Below are 14,876 nucleotides of genomic sequence, written 5' to 3' on the forward strand. Positions count from 1 at the left end.
AAAGATATGTTCTGTTCTACACCTTAAGCAGCATTGATTTAAAATTAGCGAAGAGAATGTATTATCTGCTTATAACTGGTGAGCTTTATTTATTTTGGTCTCAAAACAAACAAACACCTCTACAAAGTCATTCTAAATTATTTGAAATTAAACATGAAATGTTAATGAATTCCATAAACATTGTCAGTTTTAGGCTTGCCCAGTTTTGAATTATGTATGTGACTGTAATTGTCTTCTTCTACCGCAGGTGTCTTCTGTTTGCTGGAATAACCTTCTCCAGAACATTCATCAGCTTGCGTCCCGTATACATTATCAGTTTTAATTTGTTTCGCTAAATCATCATTTATGTGATTGTATGTATCCCCCTCCGCTTCTTGACAGTCATGTGTTTCACCTTTAGGAGAAGTATGCATATTAAGTTTTGCAGCAACCGTTTCCGTTGTGTCGTATTCGTTGTTTTTCATACCAACTTGTGCGTTTTGTACTCGGTCGTAAGTGGCGTGTTCGCCTAGTTTACGCCGCCGATCGTAATTGTTTTGCTGATTTTCAACGTCTGAGCAATTTATGGGACCTACTACGTTATATATACCATTTGCATTGTAAGTTTCCTTACCGGTTTTTTCAAGTACAAAATAGGTATGGGGCAAACTGTTCTCCATTGACGATACTTCAATATTTGGATCAGCAAATCCGTGGTGAGGCGATGCGTATACATTTGACTCTCCTCTTTCTTTATCAACATGCTCTTGCTTACCGTGTTCGTTGTCTAAGTTTTGATTTCGTGCTGTTGTCTTGCAGCATAGAACCGAAGGGGTCTTTCTATACAAAATATAACATAGATTGTTATGATTTCGATTAACAAGTTGACAAATATTGATTTTGTGTACAGGGAATTTCCAATTAAGTTATAAAATCTCAAATGAAATTAATGTAGAAATTTTACAAAGTTCAAGTTCTATGTCTGGTGTATTGATTCCGGAAATGATAGATAAAGATTGTTAAATATATTATTGCAAGGTTTCTATTAATGGAAATATGCTTATATATCTATAAAAAGATGTTTGTATAATCTGTATTATCAAAGACATTGAATCTTAACTAAATGTTAAGTATAGTAGATGAGATTTACAGCAATCTACTCATAACAGTAAACAAAATCAATTTACATATTTATAAACCAGTCTGATTAAGTAAGAATAAGGAAATTGCTTTTGTATACGTTACGATTTTCAAAATACAAATATGATACATTTTCTAGATATATATTGAACATACTTTCTTTTTCTGAGTATTATGAAAACAACAACAGCAGCAATCACTATGACACCAGCGACTGAAACACCAGCTGCAACAGCTGCTGCACCTAAAATTAGTGTTATGGATAATAGTAAGTGGCCACATGGCTGAGTTGTAAACGAGTCGGACTTGTAATCTAAGGAATGTTGGCTGCTCGGGTTCAAATATCGACAGAGGCAAGCCGTTGTTTTCGTAAGCAAGAACTTTACACCCATTGATTACTACTGGTTGCTTCCAGATTCGAGAGTGTTGGTGTTTCAATACATTCTTATGAACTATAAAAAAAAGATTCATTAATAGGAAAAAGGCGATTTTATCTCTCGTGCCCTTTCCCCCTGCACTTGAATTTCAATTTTCAGAATTTTTATTGTTATCAATAACTTGAATCATCAGATAAATGATATCTTACCTTTGTTAATCTTTAAGGTAAGAATGGATTTTCTGTCAAAACAGTGTATTATTCATTGTATGTATATTTTTTAATGAACATGGTTATCTGTTGTCATCTTTTTTTATGTTAACCTTGTTGTTTATAATTATTTTACCTAAATGTTAAAGACAACACGTTAAAACTTATATACGGTTTTGCCCCTTATTACAATTGCATGTTTTTATTCTAATATTTTCCTTATCAAAGTTGTATTTCAACAACTATATTATGTTAACAACAGCCAGCTGTACCTGAATCATCACCATCATCGGTTTGTCGTTGTTCCTTTGGTGTTTGTATATCGCCTTTGCACAGCGATTTCTTTCGTTCTTGAATGTTGCTGGTAAACTGAATTTCGTACCTCTCAGAAGCATCCGATCTTTTCAAATATCCATATTCTAAATGATCGTTTCCAACAATAGGTTCTAAAAGAAACAGTAAATACAATTTACAATTAATAAAAGTGACAATTATCTTAGCTGATGTCCATGTTGCAGGCATTATATTACAAATGTTTACAGTTAAGAAACTATGTTCAACTAAAAAAACGCTATATTGACACTAAAGCATACCTTAGAATGTGAAGATTGACAGACTGCGACACATTCCTGTCCAAGACTCTTTAGTTGTTCCATTAAAGTTCACAGCATTTTTATATAAAAGTGGCCGAACTTTGCTGCCGAAACATAAATTATTTGCCTGATACCAAGGAAGGTTTTGCGAACCAGTCGCTGGAGCAGACACATTGTAAACTGTTGTACCTAAAATTGATGGGAGTATGAGATCAATTATTTTAATTTATGTCCGGACATCACTATAAACTACTGCAAAAACTTTAGATGAAAAGACAAGGAAAATTAAACATGAAAAGTGCAACACACAATTAAAGGATAAATAAGGGGAAGCTTCTAATACTAGTTCTCATTTGTGCATTATTCCATTTCTGTCAGTCGATAGCGTGTTAAAGAATAATGCACTTTTAAAGAAAAGTAATTAAGTTGAAAAGTCTTTTGCTTTAAGTGCAGTTGCAGTAAAAAATGTATATAGTAGAGGTTTGCGATTGAAAGACATATTAAAACAACGTTTTATTGGTCAGTTAACATATTCCCGTTTTATAGTTGTCACACATGGAAATAGCTTGCCCCTTTTCCAGATGAATTGTTATGAATTTGTTTAGCACTGTTGATGCATGTTACAAGGTTTTAAAAGCTTAAATGTCAAGTCAAACACCAAATAATACAATTAATATAATAAATTGACCTGTGTTGGTATCAAAACTGCATATATCACAAACATGTGTAAAAACATTTTTTTTTGTCATTTGATTTAACTGTCTGCTTCAGTTTCTGAAAATGTTGACCTACTTATTAAATTGAATATTTCTTTTATTTACCATTTTCACATATACTGTGTAACGAACCGTCGCAATTGTCCCACAAAATATTATTGTCGCCTCCAAGTCTGATGCAGTTACTTTTATTTTCATTTGGACCTGATTCAAATACCTTATGAATGTGTAGAACTGTAAGTGTAAAATTATTTTAATTATGTTTGAACATTTTAAGGTCCAGCAAAATTATCGAAAGACTTGTTAATAAGATGCCGAGATTTGTTTCTTCTTCTTCAATGATAATTATTGCGACATTTAAGCTACATTAATTGTAGGCAGTCTAAAAAGTTCGAACGACAACAAGTTATGAGCATTTCAAATCGATGTATAAAGGGAATATATGACAGTTATTATATGATTTCTGTCAATTTCATTGGTGGCACGGAAATAGCATTCTACTAAATTTGAAAAGATATCCATTGCTTTTTATAAACATGTGTACTCCCTTACGAAAAAAGCACAAGTTAACAAAAGATGAAATTTAAGTAGCTATCACTCCCGTCGAAGTTTCTCATTTATGTAGAACAGCACGAATGAACACTAACATATCCTTATTATTTCTTTTATAGATATTTTTTTAATTGCAGCAAAGTTCACAGACTAAAACCCTCGAAGGACCCTTATAAAATCAATATGATGTTGTACATTTCAGTGTTAATGTTATTTACCCGAGGGAAGTAGATCATATGGTGCTATATGTTGAATGCAATACCATATCATTTAAACATTTTGTTGACTAAATATTATTATTATGTATATTATATTTTGTACATTTATCACCTATGCACATCATTCTTACCTTTTTTATTAATCACATATAAAGAAATAAATGATTGTCCCCCACAAGCTAAACCTTCAGATGGTGGCGGACATGATTTATTACATGACGCATAGCTAACAACTTTCTCTTCTGCTGTGATCGTTTTAAAACAATAACACTGTAAAAGCACAAAATATCTGTAATTTCAAATCAAACAATATTAAATAAAATACTGATACATTTTAACTGTTTTAACAAGTCATATTACCGAGATGCGTGAACTAAAACTAGACTCTTGACAATGTCCATATATTTAAAAACATTTGATATCTAAAATCAATATGATTTTGATTTACACATACTAGGTTTAGTGTTTTAAATCTTATTCGATTTATGGTTAGTAATAAGAACAAAATAATTAGACTTAGATGTGTTTTTACATTGACAAAACTTATAATAAACTATGGATTTCATACTTTTCTATTTTTTTTAGTATTTTAGTATTTACTATTTTTACCTCTTGACTCATTAGTCCAACAAATATTCCGTTTCCTGAACATACGGAAAAACAATTTCCTGGTGAATTATTTCCAATTCGTTTCGATGGTATTCTAAACATTCCCGGATAGTTTATACATCCTGAATTTATTTGAAATCAAATTACATCATTTTTAGCCACTGAAAACTTGAATTTATAGAACACTGAATAGTGAACATGAAATGACGTTCATAGTATAAAATATTTCATTTATATGACGGAATGTAATTGTGAGGGGGATTTACAAAAAATAGCCATTCCATTAAAAAAAAGTGTTAACAAATGTTAACGTTAAAAACTTTAATGATCAACTGCATTACCTTATAAATATTACAAAACTGTTTTTCTGCAATGCTCATATTTGATATAAAAAACTTTGGCCTTATAAGCAAGCAAATTGATAATACTTATATAAGGTCAGTTATGAAATATTGATTCTAATTTTGACGTAAATGTGAGAGTTAAGGTATTAGCACCCTAATGCATTACCTCCGTTTTGAAGAGTATTCAAATAGGCTAGAATTACTGTTAACTACATTGAAAATGAGGGCCATGGGTTCAATCCCCAGAAGAGTCAACTTTTTTTTTCTTTCTTTTTTTCTTTTAACATTATTTATGTATCTCTCATGTCCCATATGGAAAGAAAAAAGTGTTTAATTTTGAATTTTTATAGGTATTTATTGGCTAAATTATGCTAAATCTAGTAATAAATATGGTACCTGATATTTTCAAAGTGTAATATAATCAAAACTAGACGGTAAAAGTATTTCATATTTTACAAGAGCAACCAATATACTTTTTTAAAAATTTAGGGAAACTTTGAAAACAGGCACTCATTTGGGTAAATTTTAAGAATTTTTTTAATTAGGCTCCCTAAGTAGAAAAATGGTCAGATATGTGGTAAAAATGGGTGGGGTAGGGTAACATTTTTATACAGATTTCATTAATTTTAAGTAGAAACCATAATTTTGCTTATGTGGATTGTTAGCTGAACACTATTTGTTTCTTACCAAAAATTCATGGGAAAACATTTTTCATTAGAATGTTATTGCAGATTATTTAAAGGTTTTTCTAAAAAGGGCCCTCATAACATCCTAGCTTGAGTTCAGAAAAGTGGCCATAACTTGATTTCCGTAAGGTAAACTTTGTTTAAATTTTGCATACAGGTGTACTTTAAGGTATACATCTGACCTATGATGTCAATTCTTTAGTTCCTGATAGTGCCCATTAGGGTCCTAATACCTTAAAGTAACCTTAAAAGAATGATAAAATATAGAATCAATAGAATCAAAAAGGATAATAGAATACTAAAATTAATATAGTATTACCAAAATACTCAAACCCCCGCATATTTCTGAAGTACCCAAGCCACCTTCCATCCATATCATTTGTTATGTTCTGATCTTCCTTTACAGTAAAGATTTCACCATCATAAATAAACTCTGGTGTTGCTAACGTGCATGTGTCGTTTGCTTTGTCCCATGTCACAGATTCATGGTAGGAAACTGGAATTTAGAATGTATCTTTAGTATGTGCCTACTATATACTTTTCTTTTAGCTGTCAGGATAGTTAAATATTGAACGCGCTAGTTTAAATTGCATGTGTGTGTGTATACACGAGTTTATATTAGTTATTCCTGAAACCTTTTACAAGCTTCTATGAATTTGACGCCTGTTCAAAATTACATTATAATATTCAGTTTGAATAATGGATTTAGAGCAAGTGAGATGCTTAAAATCTGAATAAAATTCACTGAATATGAAACAAATTTCAGTAAAAGTAGCAAACTCCAAACAATATTTGTAGTATTACAAAATCACTACATCTTTACTCATTGCCAAAACGCAAAAGAATATAAGGATGGCTGAAATATTAGATAACAACATTTTGGTAAATTGTTACAGAACAACAATTTAACTTTTGAAAAATATAAATAGCAAAGTTTTAAGTTAAATTGGCCTTTAAACTAAAACATCTCTTCCCCATCTGCCCACCTTCAATCACCCACCTTTTATCGATTTTAGTTAAAATTATCTGTAAAAGCATTTATTTTCCTTTTAAACGTGTCGGTATTTTTAAAGTCGTTATATGCATTGTTAAAAAATGTTTTTATACGCGAATACACTATAAATAGTCACCTGCTACTATAAGATATATCATGATTCAAATCGGACAATCGGTGGTTTTAACCTACATCACTTCTTATGAATAACAAGACAGATTGTATTGATAAAACTTGCAAAATATATTAACAACGACAAACAATACAGTTATAAAAAGCACATAATTTTGTTGGTAAAGTTTCACCTGTGTGTTATTTCTGTTATTACCCGAAACAAATACTTCAATGATCTGAAAATTTTCAAGTAGATCTAAATGTATAAAAACTTGTATGTTTAAATCATCTGCTTGTTTCATTTTGATAAATATTCCTCTGCAATAACTTCCGTTGCTAACGGATGTTTACCTTTTGACTATTCAAACACATAATGTTTGAGACCCGGAAAGCACTTTTGGTTATAAACAACAAAATTTTCTGGTGCTTATTGATACTCTGAAATGACCCTTAGTTCGAAAAAAAATAGAGGCTGAATCGAAAAATCCAATGGCGGCCACTTTGTGTTCTAGAAATGCTCCACGTAGCTAGTCTACAAGTACTGTTACCTATGTAACAATACAATTTTCTTAGTCACATAGTACACATGAATTAACAGTAAGTACAACAGCCATTCTACCATCTATCGGCTAATTTGTTTTAGCAAAATCTATCATCACATGATACTACTGGCATAATTTTCAAGATGTTTTACAAGTCATACGAGTACGCTTAGTTGAATGATTTTATGAACAACGTAAATGACAATGTTTACATATTTTACTAGTTTCATTCAACACATCCTTGAATACGTATGAAGGATTGCTAACGACAGAAATAAGAACTTTAAAAGCTAGTCATCAATTTAGTTGCGGTATATTTCTTCAAATCATTTTCTCATGCCGACAATCATTTGACCGCCGCCATGAGAAAAGGGGCACTCGGGCATATATGACGTAACGTCAAAAACTTCGGGAAAAGGAGAGCGGCTAATGACAGCGATTTTTTCGTCGCCATACTAGTTTCGGTGCGCGAGATTTATAAAGTATTGGCTGTATATGAATTGTTTGAGGAAATGGACGAATTTGAGGTAAAAAACAAACATTATATTATATTTATTTTTAAAAATTTGGTGTCTAGTCGTCATATTTATTGCCTTTTTAAACACGTCTGCTGTTCGCTATCGTTTGCAGCTTTAATCCCGGTCTACGAATTATTCACAGCAAAACTGTACATTAATTTTAAATGATGTCACCACTTTGCAATTTCTGTCAGTTTATGTCATATTTGGTTTAATTAAAACTGAATTTTATTAGCGCTGTATTGATTTTTTTCTTTTGACAGCAGTGTTTACATAAATGCTAAGCGACGTGATTCTCTCCCCTGTTTGCTATTTTTAGCAAAAATTATTTTATATAATAAATATTGATCACATATGATTACATGTGTCCGTGGCTCAGTGGATAAGCGTGTGCGTTTCGTGCGCGTCGATCGTGGTTCGAAACCTCGTTCAGTCTTATTTTTTTTTTACATTTAATCTTTTAAAATGTTCTTTCAAATACTTTTTTCGATTATTTTAGGAATTAAATGGATTATTTTGAATCATTTGGAGTACCTGCCGAGCAGAGTCCAACATCAACAGAGGTTGATATTCCTGAAGATCTGAGCCAGGAGGTTTGAAGTCAGTGACAGTGACCAAGAACAGTCTGACACAGAACAGGTAGTGAATGAAAGGATTGAAGAAGTGATTAGAAATTATGACACTGTAAATTCCAGGAAATCAGACTCAGACAGAGACACAGATGACGCATCATGTAACAGAGCCTGTAATGTTTGTACGTGTAAAGTTGATTGCCTTCTCTAGTTTGACAAAGCTTAGTTGTTGACAGTCCACATACTTTCTATGAGAGAGATTGACAGAAATGAAGCAGAGATGTTCATTACTGGGAGTGTACATCAAAATTGCTGCTGGACGAAACTCTTAAAAGGAAAAACCGCCGGAAACGGACTCGTTTTTAGATACACATTTCATGGTAAACCTATCTGTAAGAAGGCATTTCAATGTATGTAAATGATATCGGATCAAAGCTCTCCGAAAACCTACTTGATCACTTTACTACCAATGGCGCAATACCACGTACCCACGGAAACAGTGGAAGAAAACCACACCATGCCCTCGGTTACAATGAGATACGTTCTTTGTGTAGACTGCGATTTTATGGTATGCTGATATCAATGGTTTACCTATGCAGCAGCACCCAGGGGCCGTGACGGGGAAGCCCCTATTTCTTTCTCCCGTCGAACCTTACAAAAGCTTCTCTACACAGTCAATATTGTCAGGCATGTGAGGAGTCAGATGTACGGAAGCTCGGAATGTCATCATTCAAAAATGTATGGAAAAATTGCATTCCACACATAAAGATAATGTACACCAAAAGATGGCGTGTGTCATAAGTTTGAGCAGTTGCGAACATAGTGTTATGGATGCTGTGACGGAGCAAGCAAAACTTGATGCAGCAAATTGTCTCCGGGAAGCATGTGCAGGTATTCTATATTGCCTAATTGTTATCTTGTATTTTTCAAAGTAGCTTTTTATTTTCCCTTTGTTACATCTCATGTAAGTAATACCGTAGGCATAAAAATCAATAGATATTTTTATATACATGTACATCTTGGACAAACCACAATATATGTTTTACCTTAATGTTTTAGGATGCTCAAACAGAACGTCAGGCGTACATGACCAGCGGTTATTCAAGCGGAGAGAAGAGATATTAGGTTTCACCCGACGACAATACCCGTTGCAACCAATTTCCAAAGAGTTTTCAGTAAGGGGTAATGCATATGACGTTATGGTATAAGCTTTAAAGATCCTTTTACAGGTTATATGACCATTATTTAAACGGTTGTTGGTATATATAACCGAGCTGTTAAGGGGCAATTGCAAATATTACCTTTACATTCATCTAAGAATTTAATTTTTTATTTACCGAACTTAAATAATAAATTTTGCAAACTTTCTTTTATTATTAGAAAGTATAAAATGAAATAAATATTAGTAAATTCGATTTGCAAGCAGTGCATACAGATTATATTAACGTCACGAATTGATTCCGTTGAAAAAATGGACGTTATTTAAAGGTGCAATATTATAATTGGATTAGTTGCAAAAAACATATTGAGAGTGTATAGTCTGAAAGGCTCCTGTCTTTATAATTTGATAGATTAAAAAAATGGATTTAACATAAAAAAACTGCATGGTTTTTAAATTAACAATTTTGGAAAATGCATATGTTGATTCATATTTGGTAAACTTAGATTAGTCAGAATATATTAGTAAATAAAGTCATCATTAGAATAGTCAACATACATGTATAATATAAAAAAAAAATGCTTAGTAATTTTATTGATTAATATTTGGTCAATTTATTCAGGTTCATATCCACTTTTGACTACAGTCAGAGTGTGACATCCCTCATCACAGTCGACAGATGGGACCCATGCATGTACTTTGTAACAGGCAGGAAAATAAATATGTTCGGTATCCGCATTGACTCTACAAGTGAGCAGTTTCAACTACTTAATAGATGAAGATCATTTCTATAGGTATTTTTAAACTTTTAAACCAAATTTACTTAAAAAGGGTTATATCATGAAGAAGGATAGGGATTGGTTTTGTGGAAAAAATGGGGGGTTTAAATTTTATGTTTTTGCAAGCAAAATTGTGTCCTTCCCGAAATAAAATTTATTGATCATTGCATTAATGATTTTTAAACCCCTTCCCTTTATTTATTGCCATTTTTTTTAATTGATTAAACTGTTTTTCATATAAATAATTGTACCTTACGGGTTTTAGTTTGGAACGGGGAACACATGGCCCCGGAATTCATTTAATTAAGTATGTTCCATCATTTTTTTTAACAGAATTAGGGTTTTTTGGCGAAAAAAAGGACTTTTTTTTCATGCAGAAAATTTGCGGAGGTAAACCCTTTTTTTTAAATTTTAATTTTATGAATTAAAAATATTCAGCATATTCATTGATTAATAATACTAAAACAAGTAATATAAGTTATTTCCCCGTTCCTTTTTTCTTGTTAATAGGTCAAAATAAGAATAGATACACACTGGCGTATCTTTGTTGGAGAGTAGACAGAGGGTTACATGAACACATTTTCAATTGAATATGGCTATTCCCGGGCATACAAAGTAAGTACCTTGATATATTTTATACAAAGCATCGTTGCGGCATATTCGTAAGCGTTGGTTTATGTTTTACTAAAGTAATAAAAATCTTTATGTTTCGTCACAAAATTAAATAAAATCCTCATATTTTTTTCAGATATAAGTTAACACATAGTTAAGTAACAGCCTACTCAAAAAATTGATGACGAAGTGGATTTTACTACTACAGTTGTTTTATGTTTATGTGATAACTAATTTGTTTGTACTGTCATTCTTTAATTTTCTTGTACTTTATTTTTATCTAAGGTGTCTTGTCGATGGTGGCTTTCGGGCGAATTAAAAAACTATTCAAGAGGTCTGATTGTGAGGAGGTCTGAGTCAATTTGCAGACATTGTGGAAAATCGGCAAGGAACAATTTCCCTGTTTTATATCGAAATTGAAAATGGGGTGATCAGACATGGAAAATGGTAATTAATTTTCTACAGAGTTTAAACAGATTTTCGATAACTAGTTAATAATATAAATGTAGGCTTAAACATTATAACAAGCATGTATAATAATGATGATCACTATCACAGCCACGCCGATCGCTAGCAATACACATACATAATAAGCAACAAACAACAAAACGTTATTTATTTTAAATGCAAACAGAAGAAAGAAATGCAATGCCTAAAATCTTTTTTCACAAAGATGGTATATTTTTCAATAAGAATATACGTTATATACATATTAACTGCATTTAATAAAATAACATTTTTTAACACAGGTATGACTGGAAGTCGTATTTGACGTGATATTTCCTACAAGTGAAAGGCATACAGAAATTATCACTGCTTCAGATTTTCTGCTGCAGACAAGTTCGGCTGTGTTTGTAAAGGAAAGAACAGATAGCGAGGAGATTAGAGTTCCGCTGATAAGACGTAATACTGAAGTTCTAAACAACAACCTTTCCCGAGGTCATACAGCTCGCAGGATTAAGTTGTACACGGCGCGAATATTTATACGTAACGTTAGAAAATATGTGCGTCCTGCATACCAAGATGCCACGTGCCCGCCATACACTGAAGAGTGATTCACGCTGCATGCATACAGAACTGACTGATGAATTTTTGTTATTGTTTTCAAGTTCAGTTTGTTACCATTTTTTATAATTAAAGTTTTGCTTTTAACATTATTAGGGCCAAGTCTTATAATTATAACATGTAATTGTTTTACATGTTTTATTCAAGAATACGATAATTTTGAAAATAGTGTTATAAAATAGTTTTTAAATTATATTTTATTAATATCTTACTTTTATATATTTTAGTATTATTCTAGTAAGTGCAAAATTAAAACTTTTGAAACACTTGACTTCATTTGTTATCTGCTAAACTACCATTTGACGTCGTCATAATTATTATGACGTTACGTAAATCTGTCGTTGACGTTGCATTTAATGTCCTCTTTTAAAACCCCTATATTCTCAAAAAGTATTTGCAAATATCAATGTGAAATAAAGTGCATCGTGCACAATAATGCATGTCCTAAAATATTAGCCATAAAACTAAAAATCGATAAAAATTGCCCGAGTGCCCCTTTTCTCGTGGCGGCGGCCATTTGTCACTAGACTATGGTAAATGATTTACTCCATTACGTTGTTATTTTTCTTTGCCTCGAAAACACAAAGGGACGACAAAACATTTCCTGAACATTAAATAGTTTATTATTATGAAAAACCTAAAACGGTCTACCTTTATATGTACAAGCAATTCTTATTTACATAATTGTTTAATATAATATGTTTGATACGAATCTAATTAGGTTAACTGAATAGTTATAATTACCTGTAGCAACACATATCCGAAAAAGAAGCAACACAATCAATTGCTTGACACCTGACATTCCTACTGTATTATGCTGTCTAAATGGGTGACATTGACGAAGATAAACACACCCGGAAGTATTGCTGTCGTGTAACGCGGTATAAAATGTAAATTCGTCTATTTAAAGTATCATCGCTTAAGAGAAATTATAACCGTATAATTGGTTTTACAATCGGCTATATATATTTAATTCGATGAAGCTTGAAACAGCCATTTTTGGTAATTGCACAATCATAAAGTGTATGTTGATTGAAGTGGTTGTCATTTGATTGTACATGTATTGCATTATTTCTTATTTTGAAATAATGGAAAGTAAACATGATGTAGTATTTGTTGAGGAATTGTTACTTGCATGTAAATGTTAACATGTTATACGCAACACTAATGTTTGCAGAACAGATTTTTCTCTGGCCTATAGCACATCTTATCTATACAGGTACAAGAGTACATGGACTATATAATTTCTTTCAGCATTTATCAACCATATAACATAAGCATTATTCAAAACGAAAACAGACATGCATTTTGTAAGACTTTTGATTGTTCCAATGACTAGCTAACAAATAAACAGCTTACAAAAGTTAATAATATGCATATATCATACACGCAATTTGTGCCTTAGCGAATTTACCATGATATGTTCTTGTATGAAAAATGTTTGTAAATGGAACGATAACTGTAACGTCGTATCGAAATTATCTTTTTACTAGAAAGAAATGATAGACAGTAAGTTTAAATGAATCACATCATCTTTTGTTATTCCGATATCCTAATTTGGTTAATATACAAAACATAAACCCGACAAGAATAAAACAGATTAGTTTGCGGAACGCTTAGGATTCTGAAACGGGGGGCTTGAAATCTGTAAATTTATTCTTAAATAAGTAATGATAGATAACCTTAAAATTAATAGGCCTTAAATTGAAAACCTGATTATACTTTATGCACGTGAAGATGACCATTTAAGGTCAGTGCAGACGATCCTACGAGGGGTTTATTTGAAAAATCGCCTCCGAAATTAATCGCAAAATAAAGTAGAAGACAGATTTAGAATGAAATATGGATATAAATATTTACGTTTTTTTTTAAAACTTTGTACAGATAAACGATTCGCCTATTTAGACGTGCGTCCTTGTTTATCGCATTTTTTATGTTTTATCTTTTAAATTCATTCTACCACGACCGAAAACAAACGAGTCTATTGTAAATTGTGAGGAGTTAGGAAAGTTTTACTCGCTTTCCGTTTTGAAACGATGCTGGAATCATGTTGTTTTGGATTTTTCTGTGGGTTGCTTCGGGAAACGGTATTTTATTAATTAATTAATTGTAATTATATAGTTATTTTGCCTGTTAGCCCTGTCTCTTTTTACGTGTAGTTATTTAAATCAATAACTTTTTTTCAAAATACTAACAGTTTACTGAAATGACAGACAGCATCGAGTACTGAGTTATTTTACAGGTATGTTTTATTCCTTTGGTGTTATATTAGATTTTTGCTACAGAAAATGATTACCCGGTAAGGAAGTTTTAAATGACAATTTAAATGTAACGCATATAAGATTGATTTTTTTCATATTTTAGGTTTTTTACTTTATGTGTTTATCAAATAGTTTTCATGTTTACTTCATATACTAGATTCCTGATGTACTATTATGTTTATTTTATTTTCTATTGCAAGCGAACAGAAGTAATGATAGTAAGATATTCCATCACACTCGCTTAAACTTTTATTCAAGTAAGTTCTATATAGCATACGGATAACTATTCACTACACTGTTTCAATTGCGCAGTTTGTATACTTTGGAAAAACATATAATATTCACGAAATATCATCTCCAAAATTTATCTAAAAATTTCTAAAAGAAATAAATACTATGCAAAAAAATTTTCCCTAGATTCATTTTGGTTCGGAACTTGGAACTATTTTGGTGTACATGTTGCTTCAATATAAGGCAAAACAGAGTATAGCATAGCACTGTAAGGTATACTTCAGTTAAATTGGCAAACGCCATAGGAATAAAGTGACTATAATCGTGACCCGTTTCAACCCGGAAGAAAAATAGGACCTTGACTACGACCGACCTAGATAAAATATTTGTCCTGCGCAGGACAGTCAGATTGTAAACGTCTGTGTTAGTCTATAGCCCCGCTATACATCGGTACAGCTAAAAAGTAGCAGCATTCCTCTGATCTATCTAGAAACTTTTATACTTTTTTGAATGCCTCTGCAAAAATGCATATTGTTGTATTTTGCACGGTTTATGCACTATTAGTTTTTTCTACCATGCTTTAAACATGGATAAATTTTTTAACAT

General features: G+C 31.8%; 1 protein-coding gene across 1 annotated transcript; it reads right to left on the reverse strand.

Moving 5' to 3' along the window:
* Positions 1-69: 69 nt before the first annotated feature.
* On the reverse strand, positions 70-12,638 carry LOC132727857 (uncharacterized). The gene is made up of 8 exons (XM_060713444.1): positions 12,523-12,638; positions 5,743-5,919; positions 4,394-4,515; positions 3,916-4,054; positions 3,120-3,248; positions 1,978-2,151; positions 1,276-1,363; positions 70-819 (listed from the first exon to the last, which is right to left on the reverse strand). The coding sequence occupies exons 1-8, from the start codon at positions 12,578-12,580 to the stop codon at positions 162-164; spliced, it is 1,545 nt and encodes a 514-aa protein (XP_060569427.1). The 5' UTR covers positions 12,581-12,638; the 3' UTR covers positions 70-161.
* Positions 12,639-14,876: the final 2,238 nt, after the last annotated feature.

The sequence above is a fragment of the Ruditapes philippinarum genome, unplaced genomic scaffold (assembly GCF_026571515.1).
Source record: "Ruditapes philippinarum isolate M1 unplaced genomic scaffold, ASM2657151v2 ctg9539_1_1_1_1, whole genome shotgun sequence".
NCBI classification, from domain to species: domain Eukaryota; kingdom Metazoa; phylum Mollusca; class Bivalvia; order Venerida; family Veneridae; genus Ruditapes; species Ruditapes philippinarum.

What these genes read in the sequence shown, in the direction of transcription:
- LOC132727857 (XM_060713444.1), bottom strand. Translation starts at nt 12,580, where the DNA reads ATGTCAGGTGTCAAGCAATTGATTGTGTTGCTTCTTTTTCGGATATGT. An exon ending in TCGGATATGTGTTGCTACAG is followed by an intron (nt 5,920 to 12,522) that starts GTAATTATAACT and finishes TCTAAATTCCAG; the next exon opens with TTTCCTACCATGAATCTGTG. An exon ending in ACACAGTATATGTGAAAATG is followed by an intron (nt 2,152 to 3,119) that starts GTAAATAAAAGA and finishes TGTTTCTTTTAG; the next exon opens with AACCTATTGTTGGAAACGAT.